This window comes from Pholis gunnellus (genome assembly GCF_910591455.1).
Source record: "Pholis gunnellus genome assembly, chromosome: 9".
NCBI lineage: Eukaryota > Metazoa > Chordata > Actinopteri > Perciformes > Pholidae > Pholis > Pholis gunnellus.
Genome location: NC_136535.1, coordinates 1340981 through 1355025, shown reverse-complemented (window position 1 = coordinate 1355025; position 14045 = coordinate 1340981). Strand labels below are relative to the sequence as shown.

The 14045-nt window shown below is 39.2% G+C and overlaps 1 protein-coding gene across 1 annotated transcript in view; it reads left to right on the top strand.

The window, feature by feature from the left end:
• Window positions 1–14045, top strand: part of LOC306701114 (seizure protein 6 homolog) — a gene marked incomplete at both ends in the record, with an annotated part of 284116 nt that overhangs the window by 237172 nt on the left and 32899 nt on the right. The window contains 3 exons of the mRNA XM_079166361.1: window positions 1618–1784; window positions 9016–9210; window positions 10979–11117. Of these exons, the coding sequence (XP_079022487.1) occupies window positions 1618–1784; window positions 9016–9210; window positions 10979–11117 (501 nt within the window). The remainder of the gene's footprint in view (window positions 1–1617; window positions 1785–9015; window positions 9211–10978; window positions 11118–14045) is intronic.

Here is a 14045-nt window from a genome sequence, read left to right as displayed (position 1 = left end):
ACCAATTCTGCTGTCTGAGCTTTCACACCAGGTTAAATTAACCAAAACAACCAACCCGCTGAACCAAACAGGTGAGGTGTGGAAGCACCCCTGAGCTGCACCAACAGTGCTGTTGTGTTCTGTTTGGGCATTCCAGGCCCAAACAGCTTGGAATGCCCAAACATTTTTACACAATATGAAAATCAAAAAGCTACATACTCTATAGAGACAAAATGGAAAGCAATGACTTTCTGGAAGGTAGGAAAATGTTTCATAGATACATTAAAACTCAAAAGTCATTACATGTTTTGTAGGTCCTGAGATGAACAGTGGTCCTTTCAGAGCTGTTTTTGGTCCAGAAAATGTTAGTGGGTTTCATCTAATCTATGGGTCTTTATAGGGAATAAGCAGAGAATTTAGCAATAATAGAATCTTTTGTATATTCATATATAGTTCAAACTCAAACACGACTGTTTACCACTTGAGAGAAATACACCAAAAAGGAGGAACATTTTCTTTTATTGGCCTAACACCTCTATAGGGTGTCATCAATGATAGTAAATGGATTTATATTTCACACTGGGTCTCATTTTTCCATGGTTTTGGGTATCACTATCTGCAATAACAACATTCTAGTCATCGTCAGTGCTGTCATCTGGAAACACGGGTTATAAACAAACCTGCAGGTTAGTCAAATGTACATATGTAGAGGAGAAAATGAAGGTGACTGTTGAGTTAGTAATTGACATCCATCATATCACACACCAACCTGCTTAAACGTTGATCTGCAGTACCATTCTTACTGTAGAGTTTTGTTATAGGCAGTGATACATTATTTCAGATTTTACCTCCAAATTAAGAGGTTTAGATTGTGTGTTTGTTGACAACTATGATTCAACAGCTTGTGTTCAAGTTGCTGATTTGACTGGAGTTGCATCTGTGTCCAACATATGAATGAAAGTCTGATATTCGTTCTTTTGGTCTTCTCTTGAGCTGCTAAGTGCTCCAGACGTTCACCAGCTTACTAAAGTCTGCTGGTTGGTGCTGATCACGTAGTGTACAGTGGTTTATTTGAACTCATTTCACTGAAGACAGGTGGCTGCGGCTGGAAACTTGATTTATGAGAGCAGAGTTCGCTAGAAATCCAGAACAAGTAAAAGAAGTATAAATAAATAAATAGGCTCTATAGTTATGCAGAGCTGCTTGTAATTTTCTGTGTATCTATCACATTACACATTTGATCAATTGGTAATAAAAAACTATTTAGTGCTCTTTCAGCAAGTATACCATTCTCGAAACATGGGTTAAAACATGCACAATTATAAAGCAGGTCTAGTGCTATAAATACAGTTTAGTATCAAATCCACACAAAAAAAGCACACAGTGATCCCTGGCTGCAGTGATGCCTTGAAAGTGATAATGCTTGACACCGAAAATGGTGACCAATCAGAGCACACTGGACTTGCGGGAGGGGGGGGCTTAAGAGAGCGAAAACCGGTAGATTCACGGTATGAGAAAATTGTGTTAAAGCATGTAAATAAAATGAGCATATGTCTCCTTAAACACCAAGGTAGCCCAGGTATTGATTTGATCACCCTGAGAGCCCTGCCAAATGATTCTTTGTTCCCTTTCTTCTAGGTTGCTCATCAAAAATGGTAACAGCATAGATGCAGCTGCCCTGTATGATTCATATGAGGTGGAGTATCTTCCCAATGAAGGTCTACTCAGCACATCCAGGCATCTCTTCACCGAGCTCACTACAGACGCTACAGGGACATCCACTGGCATTGCCATCAGGTACCAAGGTAAACACCAGAGCTATGGATAATTCAAGTATACCACGTGTTGACATGGCGTTTGTCATGCTAGCGCCATGTCAAAAATTGGAGAAACATGTAGAAAACATGGCAGCAAACCCCATCAGAAAGCATTTATGATAAAAACACAAAGGCACTGTATATAAGAGGCTGTCAGCTCATTAATTGTTTCAGGCTAAGAACATGACATCAGGAAAAAAATGTGGCCTGCTTCTCAGTGATTTAAAGATATAATGAACAATCACCTTCAATAGAATATAGTGTAAAAGCTGCAGTGTGAATGACAGGAGACACCGACTGGTGAATGGAGGTTAAGAGTTATCAAGTAATCAAGGGCAATGCAGCCACCAAAAGAAGTGTTGGATGGACTGTATGAAAGCAGTGAAAAGCTTCAAACAGAAAAATACTTTGGTGGGGGGGATACAAGGACGGAAAGAAAACCGTTTTTAGAGGCTTGGCAGCTTTCTAAAAAGGTGAAACAGTAATGAAATGAGATGTAGGAGCTCTTCTCTCATAGTTTCACTGACAATGTGTTTGGGTTTCAACCAGCCTACTCTCCTACAAATTATTCTTATTTACAACAAAACTGCATTATCAGTTGCCTGAGGGAATCATATTTTCTCCCAGATAACACTGGTGTTTGACACACAGTCTTTGTAAGGAGATTGCGATAGGTCGGTCATGATCAACACAGGACTTTCACCCTGAAGACCACCGTTTGTTTCCCATGAAGCCAAAAGTCAAGGTTGACTTATTTTAATTTCGTCCACAATTTAACATAAATGTCCTTATTTGAAGCCAAATCTTGATGTTTTATCAAACATAAAACAATCAGTTCCTTAACATAACCAAGTACTTTTGTTTACAATGTTAACCACGTGTTTAAAATTGTGACCCTAACCTAGGAGAGAATACGTTTCCTTCAATACATAATTGAGAATGCAGTTTAGTTGTATGGGCATGTCATTTTGGAGGAGACAGGGTTGGTTTAACCATACAAAATGTAGTCTGCCCAAGGTCATGATTGAACCTCCAATCATGACCTTGTGTTTTATTTAGTAATTTCCTATCAACTGTCATATGTTGTTCAGATTGTAAAGACCTCTGAAGCAGAATTGTGATTTGCAGTGGTGTATACTTCGTTACTGTACTTAAGTCGTTTTTTTGGATATCTGTACTTTACTATTTATATTTCTGTTGACTTTTACTTTTACTTCACTACATTTTGCAAAGAAAACTGATACTTTGACTCCGATACATTTCCCCTGAAACCTTCGTTACTCGCTACAAAATAAAATCTATCTTTAGAAAAAAAATGAATCATGAGACCAACGTCAGGGACTGTGGTGGAACACAGGCTGCAAGCAAGCAGGTTTGGTGAATCAGTGGACCTAGCTTGCAAGTTAAATCATTGGTTAATCACGTTAATGCGCAACTGCAAACAAGTGCTCTCAATGCCACGGTGTTTTGATTCCCAGTGATGCCCAGGATGCTAGCTAGCGAGCGACTCCATGAGTAGAATTCCACTCTACGATGACTGATTTCAGAAATGGAAGCACCTGCTACTCCCGCAACAAAGCGATGGTGGTGACGAAGACCAACACCCGTGGCCATATATTGCGAGAAATGTTTTCTTATGTTGGAGTGGAAGATTCTTCGTACCGGATGAAGTGCCTCTTTCCCGAAGCTACTGAAATATTGGCATTCAAAAACTCCCCATCCAACCACAGGAAACACATTGGGGTAAATTAAGATGAATCCCATGAGCCGCAACGTTAATGTTTAGTTATCATAATCCTGTTAAGATATCTAGCAGTGTTTCCCACAGGATTGGAGTATATCTTTGGTGGGGGGGGGGGGGGGAGACAGGTGTCTGATCTTCTAATGTAGCTATACATGGTGTATGTTAGGCTAACGTTCGCTAGCTATCGTAAATCAAATGAGACAATTAGTGTAGTAGACAGATCGCTAGCTAGTTAGTGAGCTGAGGAAGTGTTGACAGTTGTGAGATGTTGATTTGAGTCATCTTAGCTATAATCATTGCAGCACTAGTTGGCTAACGTTAGCTAACTGAACGTTAGCTAGCCACCACACCATATGATTGACAGGAGCCGCGAGAGCGCCGCATTACGATTTGTAATACTTTAGTATTGATCATGTTTTGATATTTGAGTCATTTGGTGGATGATCAGATCGAGTTATGATGGTAGCAGTCGACCAATTGCAGATTCAGCTTGAGCAAAACCTTTGTGTTCAAATCAGGCCCATAGTTCATAGTAGATGCAAAAGTTTACTTATGTACAATATATGATGTTCAACATTGTTGCTCCTGGATGGATCACAGCCAACCCAATTATGTTCAACACAACTCCTTGTCCATGGTGGCCACAGCACTTAAAAGAATAAACTTCCTAATTCTCAAAATTCTGACCCTTTGCTTTTTTATTAACAGCATTTACTTGTACTTTTACTTTCAATACTTAAGTACATTTAATATCAGAAAATTACTTTTGATACTTAAGTACAGTAAATATCAAGATACTTTAAGACTTTTACTCAAGTAGTACTTTAATAGGCGACTTTCACTGGAGTCGTTTTCCAGTAAGGTATCTTTACTTTTACTTAAGTATGGCTTTTGGGTACTTTATACACCACTGGTGATTTGTGAGATTGGGCTATACAAATTAAATTAAATTAAATTGAGTAATCATGAATCTCTTTTTAAAGTCAAGTCCTGAACAGAATATTGATGCTGAAGTGTGCATTGGATTTCACTGCTCATTCCAACAACATTTACATTATCACATACTGATCATTTCAAAACTGTGTGAGGTCTTCTTAGGATAGATAGTTCTGCATCAGGTCAGAGGCAGGCATATTAGTCCGATAACTTAAACACTATTAAGACCATTCTACAAAGCGGAGTACAGAAAATAAGTTAACACACTAAATGACACTGGAGAGTCAGTGATCCATCACTGTGAATGAAAGGCAACAAATTGAACTTAGATTGATGTTATCAGGTCACACATTATTTTCAACACGTTACAGATTAGTTTTAGAGCAGAGATGTGACGAAAGGAATTTTCTTATTTTCGCTTTCTACCTTCATCTTGTGTGATGTGTATGCTGATTCCACTGTGAAAATAGAGAGCACATTTAATAGATGATTCTAAAAATACAGGACCTGTCACCTCTTGGACCAGAGCGAGCCCCATTTGGGGTTCAGAGCGCGATATTTAATCGAAGAGAGCGTCGTAGAAATCAAAGTTCATAAAGAAATAAATACAATTTAGTTTTAAATTTTATTTGAAAAAAGTCTCCTTAACGTAATCATCTAAACCATTTTACACATTGCAAACACCATTATAAACTATTCTACTAACTAAGAAGATCCGCCACAATATCATGTATTTTATGCCACAGACGGCGAGCCAAGAACTCAGAATGCTTCAAAAACCGGGGCCATTGCTTCTCCCTTAGCATACCACACAGCTAACATTAGCACCTCACACAGATTAACGGTATCGTCCAAATTACTCTCCATCAAAGCGTTCAGGAGTTACAGCCAACAAGCCACAGAAAGCACAACTCCCACACTGCCAAATATTAGAACTGTATCATACCGTGAGTCGGTTTTCAGGGCGAAAACGGTGAAATCCCAAATTATTCCTTGTGAAAAATGTGTTCGTCTGCTAACTGACTATGTCTGGAACTTAAAATGGCGTTTCTCCGTTCATCTGAGCCAAGATGGAGGTCAAAATGCCGGCGGCGAATCATACAGGGGGCTTGGGGGCTGACCGCAGTACGGTTTTGGAGTTTTATTGGCTGAAAATTCTGTCAATCACTTCATGTACCCGGATCTAACAAGATGTGACATGACAAGATTCGCCCGGCACAGGCTGAGCAAGGGCTCTAGACAAACAGACACGAGGAAAATGCATGGAGGAGAGATATGAGAGGTCAAAATGGGTCAAACTGATGCCAAACCGCTCTATTATGATAGATTGTACAATATGAGTGATAAACAAAGTGAAATATATAGTTATATATTATATAAAAGTACAATGGAACAGCTGCAAATTCTGGTTCGAAAATGAGAATTTGGCATGTTTTTTTTTTAGATAAACACCTATAACTGGGGTTTGCGTCACTTTATTTACACCAAATCTTTTTTGTGAGGCACCTGCACCCTTTGTGCTATGAATTATGAACGTTTTTAGGCTAGCCAGGGCCTCATTTAATAAGCTAGTGCTTTTTCTTCAGACGAACCTGGGAATTTCCCCTGTTTGCTGTGTTCAGTCTTCAGCTAATATTAACCAGTAACATATACACAATATTTACTCATCTCATCAAATCTCACAATCCCTAGTGTTATTCAAGCATCAACATTTTTAAAATAGACCTTGTAGTTACAGAATTATGGTCTCTTTTGTATGGGTTACAATTTTCAAGAAGAGGCCTAAAAAAAGGCTTAGGGTTCAAGAGGATAACAGTCATATATAATGAAGAATATTTACATGCTGGTAGGAACATCAGCCTCAGGGGAACCGTAAAGTTTGAACTAAATTTCACAACAATCCATCAAATAGTTGTCAAGGTATTTCAATGAAAAACAAAAAAAGTCTCTGGAGACCATGAATGTCTGAAGTAAATTGCAATTACAATTGGATGGGTGGATTGTCAAGGTGGGGTAAAAAGGCAACAGGGAATGGACCTAAAAGCAGATAGACACAGATAGCAGAAGGATGATCAACAGTGATTTTAATAAAGACATTTCAAAGAAAAAAATGAAACAAAACTTACCAACAGGTGAGTACAAAAATGAGTAACTCAAAATCCAACAGGCAGAACAACACAAAGCAGGACCAGGTAAATAGGACATGTGCACAAGGGATATGAACAGGATCATAGTAGACAAACCAACAACCAGAAGACAAAAGACAGTACTATAAATACACAATAAACTAATCAGACAACAAGACACAGATGTGCAGACACGAGGGCAGCCTGAAATCTAATTGGTGGAAGAAACACAAGGGAACAGAGCCAAGCTGACGAGACTAATCCAACACAGGCGATCCACAGAAAAAAAGAGGGAAAACCACAAAGACAGGTAGTCAAACTACACAAGAGGCAGGGGATTTCAAAATAGAACAGGAAACAAGCTAAATCAAAACCAAAATCGTGACATGGATGGATGGAATGATCTCCTCAACGGATTTTAAATAAGTGCAGGAGAGAAAAAAAACACTTTTGTCAGAGCAAAAGCCCCATTTCATAAACACTCTCTAGATAACCAAAGGACATTTTTTACTTCCATTGCCTTAGATGCAGCTTTTGCAATAAACACATTATCGGGTTCATTTAAACACATCCATAGTGAAAAGTACATCACCTTAAGTAATTTGTCTTTTGTATCTGTTGCTTTTGTAGCCATTTAATGGAGGCTCTCAGTAGATCCCTCCCAGTAAATCTTAAGCTCCTTCATACTTTTTGCTTCTCTATGCTTGAGAATAAAAGAATCAAGGACAGTCTTTCGGTTACACAATATTAACTTCCACCGTCTACCAGCCTAACCTTAACCTTAAACATTAGAATCAATATGATATATTTTACAGTAACTTTCATCTAATGGTTAGGGTGAGAAATCAATTAGCTTCGCTTATCTTTTGCCCTCACATTTGTCTCAGCACTCACCATCAGATAGTCAACACTCTTCATGTCCACAAGGACCACTTGGAAATAAGAGCAGCATAATCTTCTTAGGCCTCTTCACTGCCCCAAATGGGATTAGGCCCAAAGGGAGAAACATACCTCATTACGGACATTAACAGGACATAATGCTGTTCAGCCAGTCTCTTAACAGATTTGATGGTTCCACCTTTATCCTGACAAACTATTCCGACCCCGATGAACAGCTCTCCTCCTTCATGAGCATTCATTCAGCCATTTCTAACTGCTAGTGCCTCTTCTAGGGTGACTGTGGCTCAGTAGTAAAGCAGGGTCGTCCTTCAATCAGAGGATTGTTCGTTTTGATCCCTGGCTTCACTAGTCCATGTCGATGTGTCCTTGAGCAAAACACTTAACCCCGAATTGCTCCTGCAGGCTGTTTCTGCGGTGTATGAATTGGTGTGAATGGTTAGTTAGTCCTGATGGGCAGTGGGTGTGAATGGGTGAATGACGACATGTAGTGTTAAAGTGCTTTGAGTGGTCGGAAGACCAGAAAAGCACAATAAAAGTACAGTCAAATTACCATTCTTCTTTATACATTCGACTCAAAATAATGTATCCAGTCAGAACTATATGCATGAAATTCATAAATTCATCTTAAAGTTTATTCATGGCATTTGGTCCTATGCAGATTTATTAGTCACATTACTATTATTATTACCGATACCATTACTGCTTTTATTATCATTATCATTCTACTATAGCCACCGCTGCTGTTATTATTAGTAGTCGTAATTATTAAAAACATTATTCTGCTTACTACTCTCATTTGATGAATCATTGATATGCACTGAATGTGTTGTAACTCTGTTCTGTCGTTCTGTACACATGACATCTATTGTACTTCTGTCCATCCTGATTACTGATTACTCTGTTACTCCTCTGTTACTCTCTCTCTGGGGTTTCTTCCTTTTTTTTCTCCCTGTTAAAGGGTTTATTTTTTCCTGTTCTGATATGAGGGTCCTGGGACAGAGGATGTCGCATGTGTACAGATTGTAAAGCCCTCTGTGGCAAATGTGTGATTTGTGATTTTGGGCTATACAAAATACAATGAATTGAATTCTAAAATGTAGCTTCTGTTTTCTGGACACAATGTGGGATAATGCTCCTTAACATGTCTACAAAAATGTAACACAATAAAAAGTATCAAATTTAGGTTACTTAATTGGTGTGACTACAATTCTAGCAACGTCATGCTAACATCGACAAGCTAACATCTAGAGCTGATGGCATTATTATCAATTCTGCAGGCATTAGCCTAAAGTTCAACCTCTGGGAACCATAAATGTTGGAACCAGATTTTGTATCAATCCATAGTAGATCCTCTTGATACCTTGAATATTTGTACCAAATTGCATGGCAACACTTTAACCACCCTAATGTGTCAACTTTAGTAACTTCAAGGTTCAATTTGAAGCCCAAAATAAATCCACTGACTTCTCTGTGAAATCTCCTTTCCGCTACTGAAAATGGCTTTGTACCACAGCTTTTGCAGCAGGCCACTGCTACGAACCCTTCGTGAAGTATGGTAACCTGACCAGTAGCGACAACACTTGGGCAGTGGGAGCTGTGGTAGAGTTTGCCTGTGACCCTGGCTATACACTGGAACAGGGATCTGTCACTATTGAATGCGTGGACCCCAACAATCCACAGTGGAACGAGACCGAGCCTGCCTGCAGAGGTCTGTATGTCTGTGTATTGTTGAAATTGACTCATCTTCATCTACATTAAATACATCATTTCAAATCATTTACATTATTATTTTATTTTAGGCAATACGCTACATGATTTACTTAAAATGAGAGACATGGGTCAGTAGAAAGAGATATTTCAGCAGTACTCAGGGCTGTTGGTACTGTTATTGGAGGTTGGGTCCAACTTTACCTCCAATGGATGTGTGTCTGTAAACATACAAGATTACAGTATAATTTAATTAGATTAGACCCAAGAAAAACTTATGCTGTCGTTTGATTATTAGTCAGTTAACAAACATGCAAGACATTACTTTATTGAAACGCAATGGCAACACCCAATATTTAGCAAAATAACAAAATGTTCACTCCTCAGAGTTTTAGTACAACATAGTTCACACTAGGGCTGTCAGAATTGGCAAAAGCTACGTTCAAATATTTCCTCCATAAAAACAACCATTTGAATATCTATTGTTGTGCATTCGTGCATGAGACCATGTCCTAATTGAGTTTGGCGTGAGCAAAGTCAGCTACAAATTCGGTTTGCCGTGTTTTCTATTAGAATATCCTAACCAGCAGCGAGCAACGCAGCGCTGCAAAGCACTGCGCAGTGCGACATGGTGCGGCGTTTTCAGATGAGTGTTTGTCAGACGGCCTGTTTCTATGTATTCCTACCGCTGTCTTTGAAAGATCCACAATGAACAAGAAACTGCTGATTGTTAAAGTTGAAATAAGGCAACATGATTCCACAGACATACGTGAAATAACCATGTCAATAGCATATTACATGATGGCTGCACATAATGTGTAAAATGTGCCACGATCACTAAAATATTTTATGGCTTGCATTAGGCAACAAAACCACTTAATTAGGTTTTGGAAAAACATCATACTTGTGCTTAAAATAAGTACGTAAAATATGTAGACACGTCACAAACATCCCTAACGTAACTTCACAATAACTCACCAACACTTTGCAGCACAAACACGGGTCTCCTGGTTGAAAGTCCTGGAAAATGCTGTGTTTGTTTGCCCTATCCACTTCCCCTCCCTCTCACCACTGTTTATAGTTTGTCACTGGCTCTGAACTTTACATATTCACGTCCACCCGATTGACATTCCAGTGGCATTGGCAACCCTACTACGTAATGCGCTGTTAAGAGGTCATGGTCATTGTGAGTAATTCTTTTATAGTCCTGTTATCTGTTCGTCTGTGCACTTTATTTTATATTTCACTTCATTTTATATTTTACTGTACATTTTAATATGTTTCTACTTTTTGTTGATTGTTGTTGATTGTTTAATGTTATGCACCACCCGTCATGTCAAATTCCTTGTATGTGCAACATACATTGGCAATAAATGGTTCTGATTCAGATTCTGAGATCAGACTGAACGAGGAGTCTTATTACGATACCTTCTCATTTCACTACAAAAACCTTTATATAACGTGACAGCTGGCTGGAGGGAAAGTTTCCTACTTGTTTCCTACTTCCAATTGCATTTCAGCACAACTATATGCTAGGCTGCTTGTGTTTCAATGGCATTCAACATTTAAGATTTTTTTCTTCCTTTTATTAAATTAAAATCAAAACTGAAGTATTGAATTATTGAAAATATATTGTTTCGGCATTAAACTTAGAAATAGTATCCATGATTTCTGACCACCAGCCCTTTTGCAATATGTGTGCTGATTAAATAAACTGTACCCTCAGCATTGCCTGTCTTAATGTCCATGGTTGTGTGTGTATCTTCCAGCTGTGTGTAGTGGTGAGATCACAGACTCAGCTGGAGTGGTGTTGTCTCCTAACTGGCCTGAAGCCTACGATAAAGGCCAGGACTGTATCTGGGGAATCCACGTTGAGGAGGACAAGAGGATCATGGTGGACATTCAAGTGTAGGTATCCGCCTTCCACATGTGCAGTTTGATCCGCCTCCTCATCCTTTACCCTTTGATATGCATGAAACCATGTTACTACAAACCCCCTCCTTGGCCTCTTTGAATCAAAATCATCACTCAACCCACATCATCTCCTGTGCTGCGTACACCAGTCCTCGACTTCTAACATGCAGTTTGAAGATTACAAAGAATTACCAACCATGACTGGTAACACGCTGCTAATGAAAGAGCGCTCGGCTTGTGAATGAGATGTGTAAGTGCCACACAGACAAAGGTTAATTGGGTGCAGCGGAGAAAACACACACACACACACACACACACACGGGAGTAGAGGGGTGCACGTATAGAGCATGACTGGGTGTTTCCTGTGATTGTGATGTTGAGGTGAAGACAGAACAACACACCACCGTGTCAGAGCCTGATAAGTCAGTCAGCCGTTGAAAATCATTTGCCCTTATCAAGCAAATTAAGGAGGGCTTATTTGCTTAGGTTGCATGTTCAGCTCTGTGTTTTTTCTCTTTGTCTCTTCTCTCTTCTCTCTCTCTTTCTGAAAAGCATCTGTGCTCTTGTTGTACTTTAAAAAGCACTGATTAAAGGCCTCTTCTGGTTTTTGAAAGGAAGTCTGTCAACATAAGTAATTGCTGCTGTTTGTACAGCAGAGCGCGTGATTTCAGTAGGGCTACATCCACACTAATACGTTTTTGTTCAAAAACCACATGATTCATGAGTGTTTTAGCACCATTTCAGAGAGAATCTCTGTCCATAATAACACACCTGAAAACGTATATCCCATAACAGGATGATTCGTCTGCGGTTGGTTGCGTAGGTACAGAAAAACAAGCATAGTAGGCCATCTACTCAATGCAACAGAGACAAATGTACTGGAAACATAACTTTCAAGGCTCCTCCTAGGTTACGAATGCCTAACTTAGCTCTTGCTCTTATCTCTCTCACACAAATCAAATTTACTTGAAAAAAAAGAACAGCTACAAATTAAAGTTTCCTATATTATGGGTCGAGAAATGCGGTCATGTCTATGTCTTACTTTACCCTTGTTTTTGTTGTCTGTTGTTAAACACGTAACTCTGCTGGTTAGCTTGAATTCACTGTCATATGAGGGATTATACTAGATTTGTGCTTTGTTCGTTTATAGTTTTTTGTGAACTTTACAATAGTTGTGCAGAACAAAATAGGCTTAGATAATAAAGGGAAAGTCCTCTGTTTTATGTCCATCGCCCTCCTCAAAGCCACAAACCGTGCCTTCAAACGCTTCATAGGACTGATAACGCCTGTAATTTCTTATCCATGTTGAACCACTGATAGTCGCATGGTAACCACGGTCGATGTTTGTTTTCTTCTGCAAAAGTATGACGTGATGAATAGGGGAAGGACACATCACGTATAATAAGACCCAAACAAGCAAACATGGATGTTTCTGCCCATCCAGACTTAAATGCAGCCACTGAGTTTTTAAACTGAAAAGGCCTCAGCAGCATTTTCAAACGTCTCCATTTTAGTTAAAAAACACCAGAGAAGTGTGGACGCTATTGGCAGAATAAGCAAAAGTCATACATTTAAATAAAGAAAACGTGGTGTGGTAATATCCTAAAAAAAACATTTAGGCAATACAACAGCCTTAAAACAACAGCCTTAAAACCAAACTCAAAGAAAATATGTATTTTTGAATTTGGGGTGAACTATCCCCTTGAAAAGAAACTCTACATTTTTTTGACATGTACAACCGTCACTGTACATGTCCCCATTGTTTTTCAAAATCTACTAAAGTCTAAACAACAGTATCCTTACTGTCCAGGCATGGCCCAGATAAAAGAAGCTCTAAGTTGATAAAAATGTTGATGCACTCATGTGGGTTGTGTTCAGTTCAGCTCCTGTCCGCAGCTACACTTTTCAACTGGGATTATAGTAGCCCACACTCTTCCGCTACCTTTCCCTCCATTTCTACCCATCTGAACTCAGTCATTTGATTTATGAGCAGCAGTGAGTGATCAGTGGATATTGTGGCCAGCGTTTTGTCTCACAGGTGTTGAATTCAAGCTTATTTTATGAATATTCTTAACCTGCATTGTTAACATCCATGTTTGGTATCCATGTTTTTCTTGGTGCACTAATGCTACTAACTGTCATTCCGTGGAGTAACATGATACTGTCAACAGGAATGTGCATCACGTAAATGGGTTTATAAAGAATGAAGTCAAAACCTGATGCATTATGTCCACCACCACTTATGAAGCCAAACCTACTGTTCTGGAGTCTAGTCGCAGGCTCAAAATCAAAATGTTCTCCTCTTGGAGGAAAAGCAATCATCGGTCTGTTTTTTTAATTTTGTACACATTGCAGCGTTAGGGATTGTTAGTTGGGATTCCAGTGTGTGTATTGTGAGTGTGAGTGTCTGTGTGTGCTGGGATAAGTTGAAAACTAAACTTGAGGTGTCGGCACACTGTGGTCCTGTTTCCCAGAGAGCGCTCATGGGAATAAACCAAAAACAGATTTCCACGGAGAGAAGCATTCTAATCTAGCACAAAGTCTCCTCACTGTCTCAACATATGCCCAGCAGGTGTCTGAGCATGTACATGAAGCTTATCAAGAGCAGCTGTTCTCCCAGAGCCCTCTGGGTGAGACAGTGTACAGAGATACGAGGCCTTTAACAAGGTCCACACTGACACCTGTGCACACATATCTCCTGCTCCATCTGTATAATGACAGGAAGGACATTATCACAACGGTGTATCAAATGACTTTTATGGATGGCCTTCAAATGAAATAGGGGGGAGTAAAATGTTTGATTAAAGTGAAAGTAAGGGCAGTAAAATAAATTAAACCACCCACACAATTAAGACTACTGTCCACTGCTTCGGGATGGAAATCAAAAACATTGGCCTTTTAAATTAAAGTAACTTTTAAAGT